General features: G+C 34.3%; 1 protein-coding gene across 1 annotated transcript in view; it reads left to right on the top strand.

Annotated features, from left to right (window-relative positions):
* LOC149785032 (uncharacterized) overlaps positions 1–14,834 on the top strand; it is a 66,286-nt gene extending 51,452 nt beyond the window's left edge. The window contains exon 13 of the mRNA XM_089978737.1: positions 4,483–14,834. Coding sequence (XP_089834863.1) covers positions 4,483–4,635 — 153 coding nt within the window. The 3' untranslated portion in view covers positions 4,636–14,834. The remainder of the gene's footprint in view (positions 1–4,482) is intronic.
* Positions 14,835–15,755: the final 921 nt, after the last annotated feature.

The raw sequence follows: 15,755 nt of genomic DNA on the forward strand, positions 1-15,755 counted from the left end.
ATAAGAAGTGAGGATTTAAATTTCAGAGATATCATCCCACCTATGTCCATGACAAAGCATACAGAAAAATTGCCTGGTTGAGTTAAATCTGATAATTGATTAAATGTACATATACTTGTTAGCATAAAATTCAGATACTGTTCTGCATCAAGTAGTAACTTCTGTGTTCTTTCTCAGTAAATGTTATTTCATCAAAGTGCTTCGTGTTTTGGTTGTTAATTTTTCATAGTTTTCCTTTAATGTCCATACTAGGTTCAATACCCATTTTAAAGAAATTATTGAAAGCAGTAATACACATGGTCATTAAGTGTCATCAACAAAGGTTCTGTTCTGTACTGGTTTTTACTGATAAAATTTGCCTCTGTACCTGGAAAGGATGAGGATGTTGGTATTTATGTACCGACTAACAGTAAAATGTATTTTAAGTCTTGAAAGTTAACTGTCTGAATACCCGAGTCAGTAAGAAGCTGACATACTCTTTTCATACAGTTGCGGTCCCATGTAACTGTCGATTTTGGTTAGTGCTTGTCTACAATAACACAGCACCAGAAGGAGAGTCTCTTTGATGGATTGCAAGGGTTTGATATTCGATTCAAGATGAAATAATGCAAATTAAAGCACTGCTTAATTTTATAGATGTTAATCAAGCACTGCTCTTTCTGTTTCATAGATGTCCACACAGTCACTTTCTGTTTCATTCCATTTGCATTGAAGAATCTATCGTGGCACAGTGATAGATACATTTTTTTAAAGTATTGAGTATTATGGAGTTTATTATTTGTATACACTTGGTGCTTTTATTTACTCTTGTTAAAAAAAAACTTATAAACTAGTGTTTATTTGCTGGGAGACTGGCTTGGTCCTGGGTTTTGCTTGTTTCTATTTTTAGATGTAAGACGTGATCTAACCATGCTAAAGTTGAAGGCTTTCACTCAACCAAGCCACTAAAACTAAAACGTTTTATGTGATGCATGGAAACACTATACTTTATTAATGATCTCTGAATCAAATTTATTAATTGTGTAGGAATTAAGTTGTGACTGACATTCAAATGGGATTACACTATAGTTTGTTCCACACAGCATCGTGAATTTGATCCTATCTGTAACTCAGATAGCCGCTTACATGTTGTTAAATCGAGTTATACCTGCATAAAATCGATATAAAAATTATTTATTTTCTCAGAAATTGCGAGTATTAAAATCATAATGTCTTCAGTCTGTTGAAAGAAGATAAAATTAATGCGTTGATGAAATTTGAGCCGGTACTAGTAATTTCGATTACTAGTCGCATGAGCACATAGAATCGCACAACCATCATTTTCAAATATTGTAGAAAAAATATTAAATGAAAGTTGTATACAGGTTGCAATAAAAACACAAAAACAAAAGAGCACAAAATTCTCTATATTTATTCTGAGACCAATATCCAGAGTTTTGTTGTATCATGAGACTACCACGTTGACATGTGCTCTCTCACGTAGGGAGCATGCGAAGCAGGGAACCAGTCTGCTCTGCTTGATGAATCAGACTGGCCAAGTATTTTGTAGTTGTTCTCAAAATAAATATGTTGAGAATTGTATGTTCTTTCTGGTTTTTACAAAAGGTATCAGACTTTCATTTAATATAATTGAAATTTTGTACAACAACATTAAAAAGGAGTTTGTTATTGATATCACGGGACTATTGGACTTCCGATGTCATTGTTTGAGATTTGTGAAGTCACATGAATATTAACGCAAATGGCGAGTATTGGGTCAGGTTTCATATATGCAGAGTTTCGTCTAGTCTGTCAGCGGATTATAGATATAACGACTATAATACTTGTCATTTTTGAGAAAATAAATAATTTTCTATCGATTTCATGCAGGTATAAATCTATATAACATAGCTTGAATTTGCTAGGCACACTGGTAAGCTATCTTACGGTGGCGGCAGATTCCAAATTTTTTATATGTAATTGCTCTGAACCCACACTCCATCCAAAATGTCCAAATGTGAAAAATGGGGTTTGAATATTTGGAGGAAACTTGGATTAGAAAAATTTTGAATCTCTGAGCTGAACTTGGTGCGAAACTATTACTCAGTGACATGTAGCTTGAAGCATTGGTTTAAGATCTTAAATAGAACGCAGGAGAAATGGGAAATTGTTGTCCCTTTTATTATATATTAAGAAACGATAAGAGCCCATGTATCAATACAGGTTTTGGGACTGGGGTATTGAACTACAAGAAAACAAGTTGATTTTACAGAAAATTCAGTCCTTGTTTATACAACAATATATAATTTTGAATGATTTTACAGAAAATTCAGTCCTTGTTTATACAACAATATATAATTTTGAAGATCTTTTGTCAAAATTTAAATCAACCCTTTTGTAAATGTCTTTAAATGATGGAAGTTTTAACCAAATCGTCTTAAGGAGTTTAGGTTGGTTGAAAAATCTTGTTTGAGATTTTATTGGCACACATAAATTCAGGGTTAAACTTTTTTCATTACAAAATGGGATTCTAATACTTTGCATTTATTGGGTTTTATTTTTTCATACTGTAATAGGAAATGTTTATTTTGTATAACATGCACATATATTGCTCTAGAATTCTTTAGAATTAAAGGTTTGAAAGGAAACAAGAATTTATGCTCATTATGTTGTTTCCACGTAACAACATAATGCAGGTCAGCAAAGTTAGAATTTGTATTTTGTGCATTGAAATGGCTTTAAATGCCAGTTTATAGGAATATAGTCAGATTTGTTTTGTGTGACTCATTTTGTGTGACATATATTTTGGAGAGACTTGAAAGAGAAACAGCTTCAGACTTGGAAATCGCATGTTTTATAATCCAAAATGTTCTTTAATTCCATTCAGTAATGGTCATATGTTAACCTTCAAAAAAATAAGTTCATTCTGGAAAAAACCTGGAAAAGACTTGGAAATTTATATTTGGAAAAAAATATCTTGTCAAGGCTGAGAATGGCATGTGAACAGATGACAAGTCTGAGTCTGTCTGGAATGTGCATGCTAGAAATTTAACCCTAATACTGAGACCATCTAAAGGTGAAAAGACCAAGTTGATATGTGTATCAATAATGTATCATATCGTAGTCTGTGTACCATGAGTCATATCAATACATGGTAGAAGTGTATCATTTCACTCCAAATTGTAGGCATTTCGGTTGAATTGTGAAAGAAGATATGATTTGATGTTCAGGAGAAATTAACTGCTACTGCAATATGTAACTCCCTCACCCTTCACTCCCAGTTCACACATACTGACCTGGATTGATTGTTATTTGGGTGAATATGGACATAATTTCAGTAATTGGACATTGGTGGCCTAATTGCTAAACCCTGCATAAATATACTTTTGTAGGTGTTCTTTTGCAACAAATGGTTTTATTTGTATTCACATCAACTTCTTAAAATGGATAATTGGGTCAAAATGTAACAGATTAGTAAATAAACTGATGAACAATATTTCCATGACATTCATGAACAGTTTTGTTGTATGTGTCATGGACTGAAAGAATATACTGTAACAAATGAAGTTGTATCTACATCAGCTGAAAAAAAAAACATCTTTACCTCCTACAGAAAATATTTTTGTAATTATGTTTCTTCATCACTTGCACCCATCCATTTGGTAATATTAAGCTCATCAAATGACCAAATCAGCAATTGCAAGTTATTTTGCTGTTGGTTTTTGACTGCATGCTTCATAAAATCTGTAAAAACTGGAGGTCTATGGTGAAAGTAAACACATTTCTGAGAAAATGTATTGCAAGTTTGTATATTTGAGTCGCAAGCACAATGGGGACTGGACTAATAGAGGTTGTATTTTGGATAGTACTGTGCATATTTCATTTTGTGGGAACATGTTAAGCAAACAGTTTGAAAGTGTCTGGGGAGAATGAAAAAATAAATCATGGCATTTCTTGCATATTCTAGTTTAATGATAATGAAACCTGCTAATCCTGGTGTGGGACTTAATTTTCCTTTTGTATGTTAAAAAGCAGAATCTCTTATTAAAATTGCTATCATTAAACTTTGTATATTTTGTGAAGCATCTAAATTGTCCAAGGATTCTTTGCTCAGAAATGTATTTTTCATCTCGCACAGTACACACATGGGAATGAGATTTAGTGGGCAAGTTTGAATAATAAACAGCACTATGTACTGTAGCTGGCTGACAGGTAAGTTCCACACAATGTCTTGGATGTCCATTATTACATAATTATATAACTGCAACTTTCTTTCTGAGGCAATAAAACTTAATCCATCCACTATAAGCCACCATGGATAATCATGATGGCCACAATATTTGGTCCATGATGGAATAACTTGAAAGGATTAGGTTCCACTGTGTGCATGTGGATTTTCCATATTCCATGATGCATGTACTGTAGGTCAATTTAGGAACATTGTTTGGGTATCCATGTTCCATAAACTTGTCATTATTTTTATTTTTTAATTTTTTTTTTGAGGATGACCCACCACATCCTGACCTGTATGCTGACGAGTCGGCTCTCAGTTCAGAATTATCAGCCCTGCAGGACTCTTCAAGCAGTGACATTTCTGATGACCTTTCTGGTGCTGAATTCTCTACATCTACAATTAACCTACAAGATCTTGCTTAACTATGGCTCCCTATTTTTGCAAGTGTTAATTTGACCATGAATTACCAGCAAGCAAGATACTTATCCTGAAGTTTTGGATTCTCATGGCTGGTGATCTAAGCAAAAAGATTGAGGGCTACTGAAGAAATATGGCTGGAAAGGGTTCAGTTAATTGCATACTAGATGATTCTCAAGCCTCATGTGAATAGCTCTGTTGGAATCCACTACGTAACAGTTCATTACATGGATTTGTGAGCAGGTGGAAACTTGTGCTTTTTGACTGGATTGAATAAGTGGATATTGCAGGGATTACTTTGTCATCATGGTCAGCATCACACAAGGCAAAGTTATGGAGGAAGCTTTAAGGAAAGAGTTTTTTCCTTAACTTAGTTTAAGCTTTGTTTTGCAGGCAAGGTGCTGCATTTCACCGGTTTATTTGATAACAAAGGATTTTGTTACGTGCACAGAAGTGCTGGATAGCTTCTTTATGTGGTCTGAAAAGACTATACTTGATGATGTAATCATCCATTGTTTTTTATTATCAGCTAAACATGCTTTTAAGATGGTAGCACATATTAAATAAATGTCTAAAAAGACGCATTTTTGAAGGTCACTTTCATCATATTGTTGTAGATAAAACATCTCATCGTGTGTACAGCCTTGAAAAATCCATGAATGTATTGGAAAAAATCTTAAAATTTTGCCAAAAACTTACTGCAATCATCTGAGGGAATACAATAATATTATAGCTAAATAAAACATATTATTTTGTAAATTGAAAAGTTTTCATATTTGTGAATTTCAATAAAGGAATACCTTTTAGAAAAGGTATCAAGTCTGGAGTCAGGTAGTTACCAGATGGAGTATTGTCCCTTTGCTGCAGTGGTACACTAATCATATTTGCAAATGGATGACTGAATTAGTATGAATGGGATTCAACTAGGAATGATCTGTTTAAAATTCAGAATGGGTGTATGACCTACTTTCTTGAGGGGAAAATACTTGATCCTTAAAGCTTTTGGAAGTCCTTCAAATTTTCTTTAAAAGAAACTCCTGGCAGTACAAACCATATGTAAAGAAAACTGTGAACTTTTGAAAACCCTAGATCTCATTTCTCTGAGGTGGTTACTTGTGGCAGGGTAAACCACATACTTTATTTTAATTGACATACAAGAACTCTTACTTAACAAAATTAATATTTTCTTAAACAGTTTAATACTCTTCACTGTTTTTCACAATATCAGCAGTCCTGCTGGACTTTTAATAGTTTTAAAAGGGCTAAGAAAATAGCAAAAAGCAAGAGGTCATAATTGGTAATGGCAAATTAAGGTTGTCACAAGCTTGTATTTTTCTTGTTCAAGTTAAACAGTATTAAAATGATACAAAATGCTCATATTTTTTATGAACATATGGCGACATCCTGTCAAGAGTGTGAAAAACTGCTATGTAACTATGTTGATTGCCTTAGATGGTAACCTCAAAAATAGGGAACTGTTCATGAAGATAAGCGACACAGAGATCTGAAGTCTCTTGTATCACTATATTTTCAGGTGAAGTATTTCATAAATTCATTGCTTTCATTACTTTTAATCTCAAAACACCTTTAATGATACAATATTTGCTTTTGATGTTGAAAAAGCTTGGGATTATTGTTTGCATAATTGTAACTCTGTTCATATTTGAAGGCATTAAAAATGAATAAGTACAATGAATGAATGTTACAACTGTTTTACACTAAGATGTTTTATTGCTAAAAGCTATGCTAGAATTACTGTTTTGGGCAGAATATGATGGGTGTAATTGTGGAAATTGGGGAGTGGGGAAGTTTCATAAGATGAATTCAGCTTTGTTTTCCAGGCATGTTGAAGTGAAAGTTCAACATTTGAGGGTAACTATTTCACTCCCATAACTGAAGCATATCCTGATATATTATGAATTTGACTCTTGTGAATCACAACTTAAGTTAGAAAGCTTCATTCTTTGTTAATTGTGTTTTTCATTCACTCTGAGAAAGGACTAGGTTCACTTTTGACTGAAATCGGCCTTTATGTCAGGTTTTAATGATATTGTTCAGAATGTATCTACTATATGGGCACTTCATAGAAGAGTTTCGTTTTTTGATCCATTATTAGTCTTTACTGTGTTTTTAATGCAATACGATGATGTCACATACAGTGGAAAACACAAAATGATGCGCATCAGTGTTCCATATTGATACAATCATTGTGTTATGTTCTTGTACTACAATGTATACATTGACATACAAGAGGAATATGTCTTCTTTTCTTTTTATATCAAAACTGATATATTATTTCTTGTTGTTATTTTAAATGTTTCTTCCAGATAGCAAACATTCTCTTATTCATTCAAAGGTTTTTTGTATCAGATGTTGGTGGTAGTCATTTTTACCATTTGAAATTATTTTCTTTGTGAAATAATTCATTTGATACCAGATACTTGTGTTAGTATTACTATATTTTGATTAAACATTTTGAAATGCTACATCAGAAAAAATGTTTCTTTGCTTTAATATCAGAACTGGTCAAATCAAAATATTCTGATGATTCTTCATTATTAGTGTAGTTTATATTATTTTTTGTCCAGTTTTGTAGTAGAAATTTTGAAGTTTCTATTTGTGTGATCCTAGGATATCTTTTGATAAATAGTGAAGAACAGTTATTTTTATTTTTAAAATAGAGTGCATTTACTGTGTTTTTTTAGCATTCCTATGCCATTTGCCATGTTACTTCATGATGTTGGCATGTGCCTATGACATCATCAGGGGGTACCAGTTTGAACTAGTATTGGTATTGTAATGATTTATGATAGTGATTTGGAGAAAAAAAGATGAAAATTTGGGCCATTTAGAGAGTAAAGCAAACTTATTCCTTTCTCAAGCCCTGGCAGACATTCAAGATTGATGTCCGTCTTACTATTTTTCTTTTATTATCCACTGCTTTTTGTAGAAAAGAGTGAGCTTTAAATTAGTCCTTTCCATCTGTCTTGTCATGTCTTTCATTCCTTTCATCTTTCTATCCACATCCTGGCAGACTTTAGAAACTGATATTACAACAAATGGGCATAAAAGTATTTCCTTTTTTCCATTCTTGTCTCCCACGTTTCATAGAAATGGGGGCATTATATTGGACCTGTCTGTGGATCCTTCCAAACTGTATCGGTCCTTATATTTTTCAATCCATAGTCTCAAATTTATCATCCAGGTGGATAGCTTGTTATTTATAAAACCAACTTAGCAGAGTTCAGTTGTCAGTATTGAATCATTATCCTTTATTGGAGTTATTGCCCTTGATTGTTGGATCCTCAAACTTAACTTGTGTTCCACATGGGTAGCTTCAATTAAGTATTGGATTTCAGACAGATTTGGTATGCAGCCAGATACTAATGAGACTGAGCAATGTAATCCAAGAGTTATGCATTTGATAGCGGACCTAGGCTGACCTTGTACTCATGGGGGACATGCAGTTCCAATGAAAGTACTACTTAAACCAACTAATCAACCTACAGTACTATGGTATTTAATCTTGTTATATAACTGCTTTGGTGGCCTGGTGGTTAGAGTGTCCACCTCGGATGCAGGAGGTCATGGGTTCGATCCCCAGCCGAGTCATACCAACGACTTATAAAATGGTACTAACAGCTGCCTCACTTGGCACTCAGCATTAAGAGGTTAGTGTTAGGACTGGTCAGCCTTGGTGTCAGTATAATGTTGTTTGTTTTTTTTTTGGCTCCTACATTTCTGTATGTAAAGAAGTGTTTCTGATTGACTAATTCTCATTAGGAACAGTACCAAATCACACCCTTATATTTGGATTTAGCAAACATTTCTCACCGTATACATATTATTTAAATATCCACTTACCCTTTAGTCACATTTTAAAGAGAATGACATCAGCACAAGTCTTTTGGTTCATTAGATTCAGTGATTTTTTTAAAAAGCGGGATCTTGTTTAGCAGGGCCTAAGAACAAAGAGACATTAAAAATATCAAAATTTCACGTGTCAGTATATAGGTGTTTATTGCATTTTTTAACTGTTCACTTGAGACTTAATATGTATGATGTAATTTCAATACATTAGAACAATTTATAATGTCAGGTATTATTTTTCATAAAGTGATATGGAGAGTATGCAGTAGGCATGTAAAACAGATCTTTGATTAAATTATGTAATTTTTAAGAGTCTATTCTTTATTTTATACCCCCCCCACACTTCTTTAGAGTTTTTAATAATTGTGCTTGACTGTTTAGCTCAATTTGTGTTGGATTGCTATTAAACTTGCTCATCATCAAATGCATATATGCACCTTCAACTTGTTAGTTATTGTATATAAGTATATAAAACAATCTTGTTAGCACACCCAGGTTCCCTGGTTTTTTTTTGATTGCCATGACACTTTGAAATATCACTCTTGAAGACACATTTGTTTTCAGACTTTGATAAAACTTTGAATATATAATGTTCCTTAACACTTCTAAGGCCATGTTTTTTTTTATGTGTTGTGTTTACCATCATCCAAGATGACTTCGAACATGAGCAAGAGACTCAGTATTAATTACGCCTTCATCTTTAGGAAGAAATTTTATTGGGATGTAGCGAAAATGTAAATTCAGCATGATATAAAGTCTGGGAGATAGTTCACACAAGATGTGTTCATACACTGCTACTAAGCCTGCTTAATGACTCGGAGAACTGTTGTGTATTAAGGTGAGTTATATGAGCCCCAGTTGTTAGTTACGGTCCATTTGGACTTGCAGCTTAATGCAGTGCATTGCAATCTTGTTAGTGCAACTGTCTTCATTCATTTTTATGAGTTATCTTTTTTACTTTGAGCTGCATGCAGTGTATGATGGAACTCCAGTGCAGTTAGTATTAGATTTCAGTGCATCACAATTAAACTTGTGGAAATGTCATAATCCTCATCAGAACATGTTTATATAGACAATCATTCTGCTTCTGCAAGTTTTGTTGTAGCTATTGCCTGGTGTAGTAAAAATCTTGTGAACACTAGACTTTGCACATGTTATGGTCATCATTTTCACACATCAGTAAATCGATTTGTTAATCACAATTTGTGTAGTTGATGCTTTATATGTCCTGCAGCTGAAATCAGTGCAAGACAGAATTTTGTGAACACAGCTTGTCATACAGTTTTTGCAGAGTTATTAGATGTCCTTCAGCTGAATTGAAGTGAAGGAGAAAAGCTTGTGAACACAGCTTGTCTTGCAATTTTTTTAATAAATGGCAGTGAAACCTGGTACATATCAGTCACCATTTCAAGATGTACATATTGACAAATCTTCATTTCTTTGATTGTTGCCCATTTTGACTTGCAGCTGGATGAAATATATAGCAGAATTTTGTACTGCTATTGCAGTTATTGGAGAGCATGGTACATATTATGCTCACAGGCCACAGCTGGCCAAGTGATCTAAGGCACTGCCTTTACAGAAACCTCACAGCTCCCCCATTACCATGGGTTTGAATCTTGGTTCATCTAATGTGGGTATGTGAGAAAGATTGGCAGTAGCTTTTTCCGAGTCAGTGGTTCATACTTGATTCTTCCTTCACCAGTATACTGGCTACCATGTACAGCCTAACATGCTGAACAATGGCATTCACACCTAAAAAACTAAACCAAGCTTATTAAGCTCATCAGTATTAGTTATGTCAGTTCTATTCTAGTTTTCAAAAATATTTCCAGATATGACGTGGTTTATTTATCCGAATAGATTAGAGTGCTTGTTTGTTACTCAAGGATTCTTATTGTATAATTATGCATCAGTGCTCACAAATGTTTCATGCACAAGTGACTCTTTTTTTTTTCAACCCTACATCTTTATTAAGGTTGGTTCAAATAGACCAATCATGAATCAATTCAATTCACGTTTTTCAACATGCCTTAGCAAAAACTTGCATATTTACAATGGTAGATGGATTTAAAATTTCAAGTTGGTTACCTGTCATAGGCAATTTTTTCATACACAGTGATTAAACACGTCCTAAACCTACTTATTTACTACATTTAGCAGTCATGTGACGATTTACAATCACTTGGGCACTACCATATTAAACAAGTCTACTATTGTATGCAAAACCTAATTACTGTAATGTCTTAAAGATTACATTTATAAATCGCTTTGCACTGAGAGAAATGTAGAACTTTGTTTTACACTGCCTTCATAATTAAATATGGGTTTAATGTTGACATGTTGAACTTGTTAGCAATATATGCATCTTGAGAATCATTGTCAAGAGCATTATAAACACCTTGGGAATCATTGCCAAGAGCATTATAAACACCTTGAGAATCATTTGAATGTAGAGAGAACATACATTTTGGTGTTTGATTAAACATTCCAGTTGTGTTCATTTATCTTTTACACTGCTTTTTGTGTATTACCAATTTTGTCGATGTGATAGTATATTGTAAAAAGAAGTTCTCAAACTGCAGCTTTTTAATGTAATGGATTTGTCATTTAATGACCATTTTCTTATTCTGTCATTGCATTTTTTATATGCCAGCCTTTTGTCCATCTATATCCATTAATTTTTACCATTCTTTTTAGATGGTTTGTACTTGGGGTAAAGAACCCTACTGACTTTGAGGTCAAAGAAAAGAAACAATAAAATGATTTTTATACAACTACTTTTCCACCTTCAACAGTTGCAAATGAGCCGCTCCGGTGGCCTAGTGGTTAGAGCGTCCACCTCGGAAGGTCGTGGGTTTCATCCCCGGCCGAGTCATACCCAAGACTTATAAAAATGGTACTTACAGCCGCCTCGCTTGGCGCTCAGCATTAAGAGGTGTGTTAGGACTGGTGTCGGGATAATATGACTGGGTGGGACATCATGCCCCATGTCTGCGACATGATGCCCCGGTACTAGACATCACTATCAACTGTCACACTGTAGACATCGTAGCAATACGACTGAAAAATTGTTAAAGCTATGTTAAAAATCCAAACCACACAGTTTCAGATGTTGTGAATGGCTTGCACTTGGGATAAGGAAGAAGTCTATCAGTTTGTGGGTCATAAGGTCAAAGGTCAGGGTCAACTTTGGGGTCAAAAGGTCATGACTGCTTCCTAAAAGGAAAAAAACAAAGACAACTGGTTTGCTCACATTTCAGTACATTACCATGTACCTTCACCAAAGTCTGTAGATAATTCACACATTCATTAAAAATATAGATTTTGGATTCAAAAGGCTAAAGGTCAATGTCTCTTCTACTGAAAGATGATAAATGATTTATTGTGTCCATAATAAGTTCTAGACCAGGTACCATGACCAGAGTTTGTTGATGACTTGCACTTTTAAGGTTTGGAAGAGGCTAATAATTTTTGTGTCCATAGATCAACATTGTGGCTCAAAGAAAAATAGTTAACACTGCTTTCATGGACTAAGAGTTAAGGCCACCAAGAGTTAATTATCTCTCTTAAGTCAACCATACACTGGATGAGTGTATAATGTGCTGTTCCCGTACTCTTGTTATACAGTTGTGTATTACATTTGTTAGTTGAGTCTTCGGCAGGGGCATCCAAATCAATGTTTGAATTTATTGATTAATTTCAAATGTTAATGTCATTGATCAATATTATGTTTTCATTTGTAGTAGTGTGAACCTTATGCATAACCCTATATGCAGAAATGGATATTTCATATTTTCAAGAGTTATTTTAAAATGCTATTGTATTAAATATGGGGGTCAACCATATATACTCGCTTACAAGTGGAGTCCACCTGCAAACTGCACAGGCTCAAATCTGCCTGAACATTATGCGACATCAGATCTGAGCCTGTGCAGTCTTTTTTAGGAGTAATCAGTTGAACAAAAGACAGACCCTTATCTGCAGGCACATTATGCTATGGACGATCAGGGTCTTTGATTTTAGATGGTATTTATTGTTCTGCTTTTAAGAATGAAGTTATTATGTCAGGGTGGATAAAGGTAAGCAAATAGCTCCGAATCTTTTGGTATTTTATCTTGATAGTCATAGCATCATGGCTGTATTATCCAATAGGCACTGTGCCTAGGGCCTATGAACACCATGTTACTGAAAAGGATATACCTGTGAGTCTAGGACCTGTTAGAACCTAAATCTGGCCCTGGATGGCAGAGTATTTGGATATCAGTAGGTATAGTTTTCATATATGGATGTTTACATCTTTCTTACTAACAGTATTATAAATTTCTCCCACTTGGGATACAACTCCTTGCACATAAACATTAAATTAAAATTTTTACATTTCTATATCATGAAATGTATTATTATTTTAAACAATCTGCAGAAATGAAGATTGTTCAAGGAATTTGTTCTTATAATAAACAGGAAATTTGCCATTAGTTTTTTTTTAAAAAATGTGTAATAATTGATGTGTATATTCAGTACATCTCTAGAATGCAATGCTTGATGAAATCAATATTTTGTTGGGATGCAACTTGTACTCTTGATGAAATAAGGTATCTTCACAGTGTGGGTCTTTATTTAGTGAAGACAGCTCTATCAAACAGTGTGTGTTATTGTTAAGAATTTAAGTTTTGACAATTTATTATCAAGCCTAAGTTAGCAGAAAGCAAGACATAGCAGTCACTTTTCTGCTGGCAGCAGCTGTGACATCATCAACAGTTTATGGTTTTTGTTCAATTTTTAAAAAATGCTTTAATCTTACATATACATAAAGAACAGGCATATTAGTATATGAATTTGTTTTCAGGACAGAATTAGAGAACCCAGCAGTTTTCCACACTAGAAAGCCTACATGACCATTCTACTACTGTAAAACACTAAGGATTTCCAAGGGTCTTGAGTGGTTTTAGTTCTTTTCTGTTATTGCAATTATTAAACCTGTATAAACATTTTCTTTGCAATATTAAGATGCATATGTTGCAACCACATCATGTTAGGGCCAATTTTTCCTCGAGTTGATGATACACCTGGATGAAAGTGACCTCATATCAATGTCATTATATCACAGAGGTGCACATCGTTACAACAGAGGTCTAAGTTGTCACAATGAGTACGCTTGATAATTGTTACACAGCATCTACACTACTGAGTTTGCAGTGTGTATTATTGTACCCAATAATGTACAGCATTACCCATGTCTGCAGCAGCATACTAGTGCCAATGGTGTTTGTTATACTACTGATTTCAAGGGAACAGAAAAGATCTGCATTATGGGCCAGTAGAGTAGGGTCTATGCTGTTTACTGTACTACTGATTTCAAGGAAGCTGCATAGATCCAGATCTGCAGTTAAGTGCCAACAGCTTAGAGGCTAGGCTGTTTGTTATACTACATATACTAAATGAATTGGAATGGCATAGATCCAGATCTGCAGTTAAGTGCCAACAGCTTAGAGGCTAGGCTGTTTGTTATACTACATATACTAAATGAATTGGAATGGCATAGATCCAGATCTGCAGTTAAGTGCCAACAGCTTAGAGGCTAGGCTGTTTGTTATACTACATATACTAAATTAATTGGAATGGCATAGACCCAGATCTGCAGCTGCATTATGCAACAGTAGATTCGGATCTAAGCTGATGGTTATACAGTAAAATCTGTCTTGAGAACAGTTATCAAAGACCACCTGTTTTGGCTGCCTTTGCATGTCTTTGGGGAAGCATTTGGCTCCCACTTTTTCTGCATTATATAGCCAACAATGTGTTAAAAGTACCATTAAAACTAAACCATATTTCCCTGGCCCTTATCTAGGTCACAGAAGCATTACAATTAATGTTGAAAAAAACCATAATGGTTTAAAATTTACCAGGGTTCTAATTAGAACTTGGGTCAATTTTAAACCATTAAGAAAAACATAACATGCTCATGGAATTAAGGCATGTAGACAGATGTTAAAAAATTGTCTTTGTAGTAATGACTATATTGTTATTTCATTTCTGTTGTTTATAAGAATAGGGTTACCATGCTTTTGTTCCCCGACATGTCCTCCATTTTGGTCCTTAAATCTCAATACTGTTACAGATATACCCACTCTCTGGAGAGTCTTCTTTTTTGAAAGTTCAAATATGGTAACCCAATACATCAATGTAGTACACTTGTTATGGGTGAAATAGTGGCGTATTTTTTTGTGTGATTGTACAGTACATGAGTGTATAGTATGTTTTTCATCTTTTCATTGAAACAATGAGAATGGCAAACTACATCTTTGTTGAATAAAGTGGTGCTTAATTTTCAGATTTGTATTTTTTTTCTATGTTACTTCATATATTACATAAAACAGGCTGAGGTTATTCTGGTTTCTGAAGTTCAAAGCAAATGAGAAAACAATACCCCCCCCCCCCAACAAAAAAAAAACCAGCAAAGAGATTGTGTCAATTAATTGTACCGGTAGATTAAAGCATCAATACCTTGTTCACTTGTGTAACACTTTCATCCAATTAACAACAGTCTAAACCCAGATTTGCCACTTTGTTCAGAACACTTTCTTTTCATGCAACAAAATAACACCTTGGAATTGATTGTCTCAATTTAAAAGCACATTACACAGGTCACAACCATTTTCTTGTGGTTTTATGCACTGAATGCCACCATTTTTTTCAGATGCATACATACTGGTTAACCCATTTTACAACCATGATATCTGTCATTTACATGTGCCTGGTAAACTGGTCTAAGATTTCACAGCATATATGTCACAATGTTACTGTGATGTAAGATCGTGATGCATCATTGTTTTGGATTTCTGATATCAAAGTGGCATTCTCTGTATGGGTTTTCACATTGCTAGATATTACATGCTCTACAATTCCTGGCTTTTATCATAAAATACTGTTACATGGTCTGCATCAGCCTGTAATGGGGTCAAAATCAAACTGCCCTTTTTTGGTCTAAATCTGCCCATCGTGTGGTCCAAATAAGCCAATATGCAACAAGTGCCACAGTATTGGCAATTATAAATATAAGATATGCCACACAAAGTGCCAGTCTTGGCAATCATGAGTAAGTGATATGCCATACAAAGTGCCACAGTTTGGGAAAGTGAGTATCTAATATGCCACACAAAGTGCCACAGTTTGGGAAATTATGAGTACACAATATGCCACACCAAATGCCACAGTCGGCTACACCACCTTTACCTACAAATAACACTGATCT

This window comes from Sinohyriopsis cumingii, chromosome 13, assembly GCF_028554795.1.
Source record: "Sinohyriopsis cumingii isolate HCF-2022 chromosome 13, ASM2855479v2, whole genome shotgun sequence".
NCBI lineage: Eukaryota > Metazoa > Mollusca > Bivalvia > Unionida > Unionidae > Sinohyriopsis > Sinohyriopsis cumingii.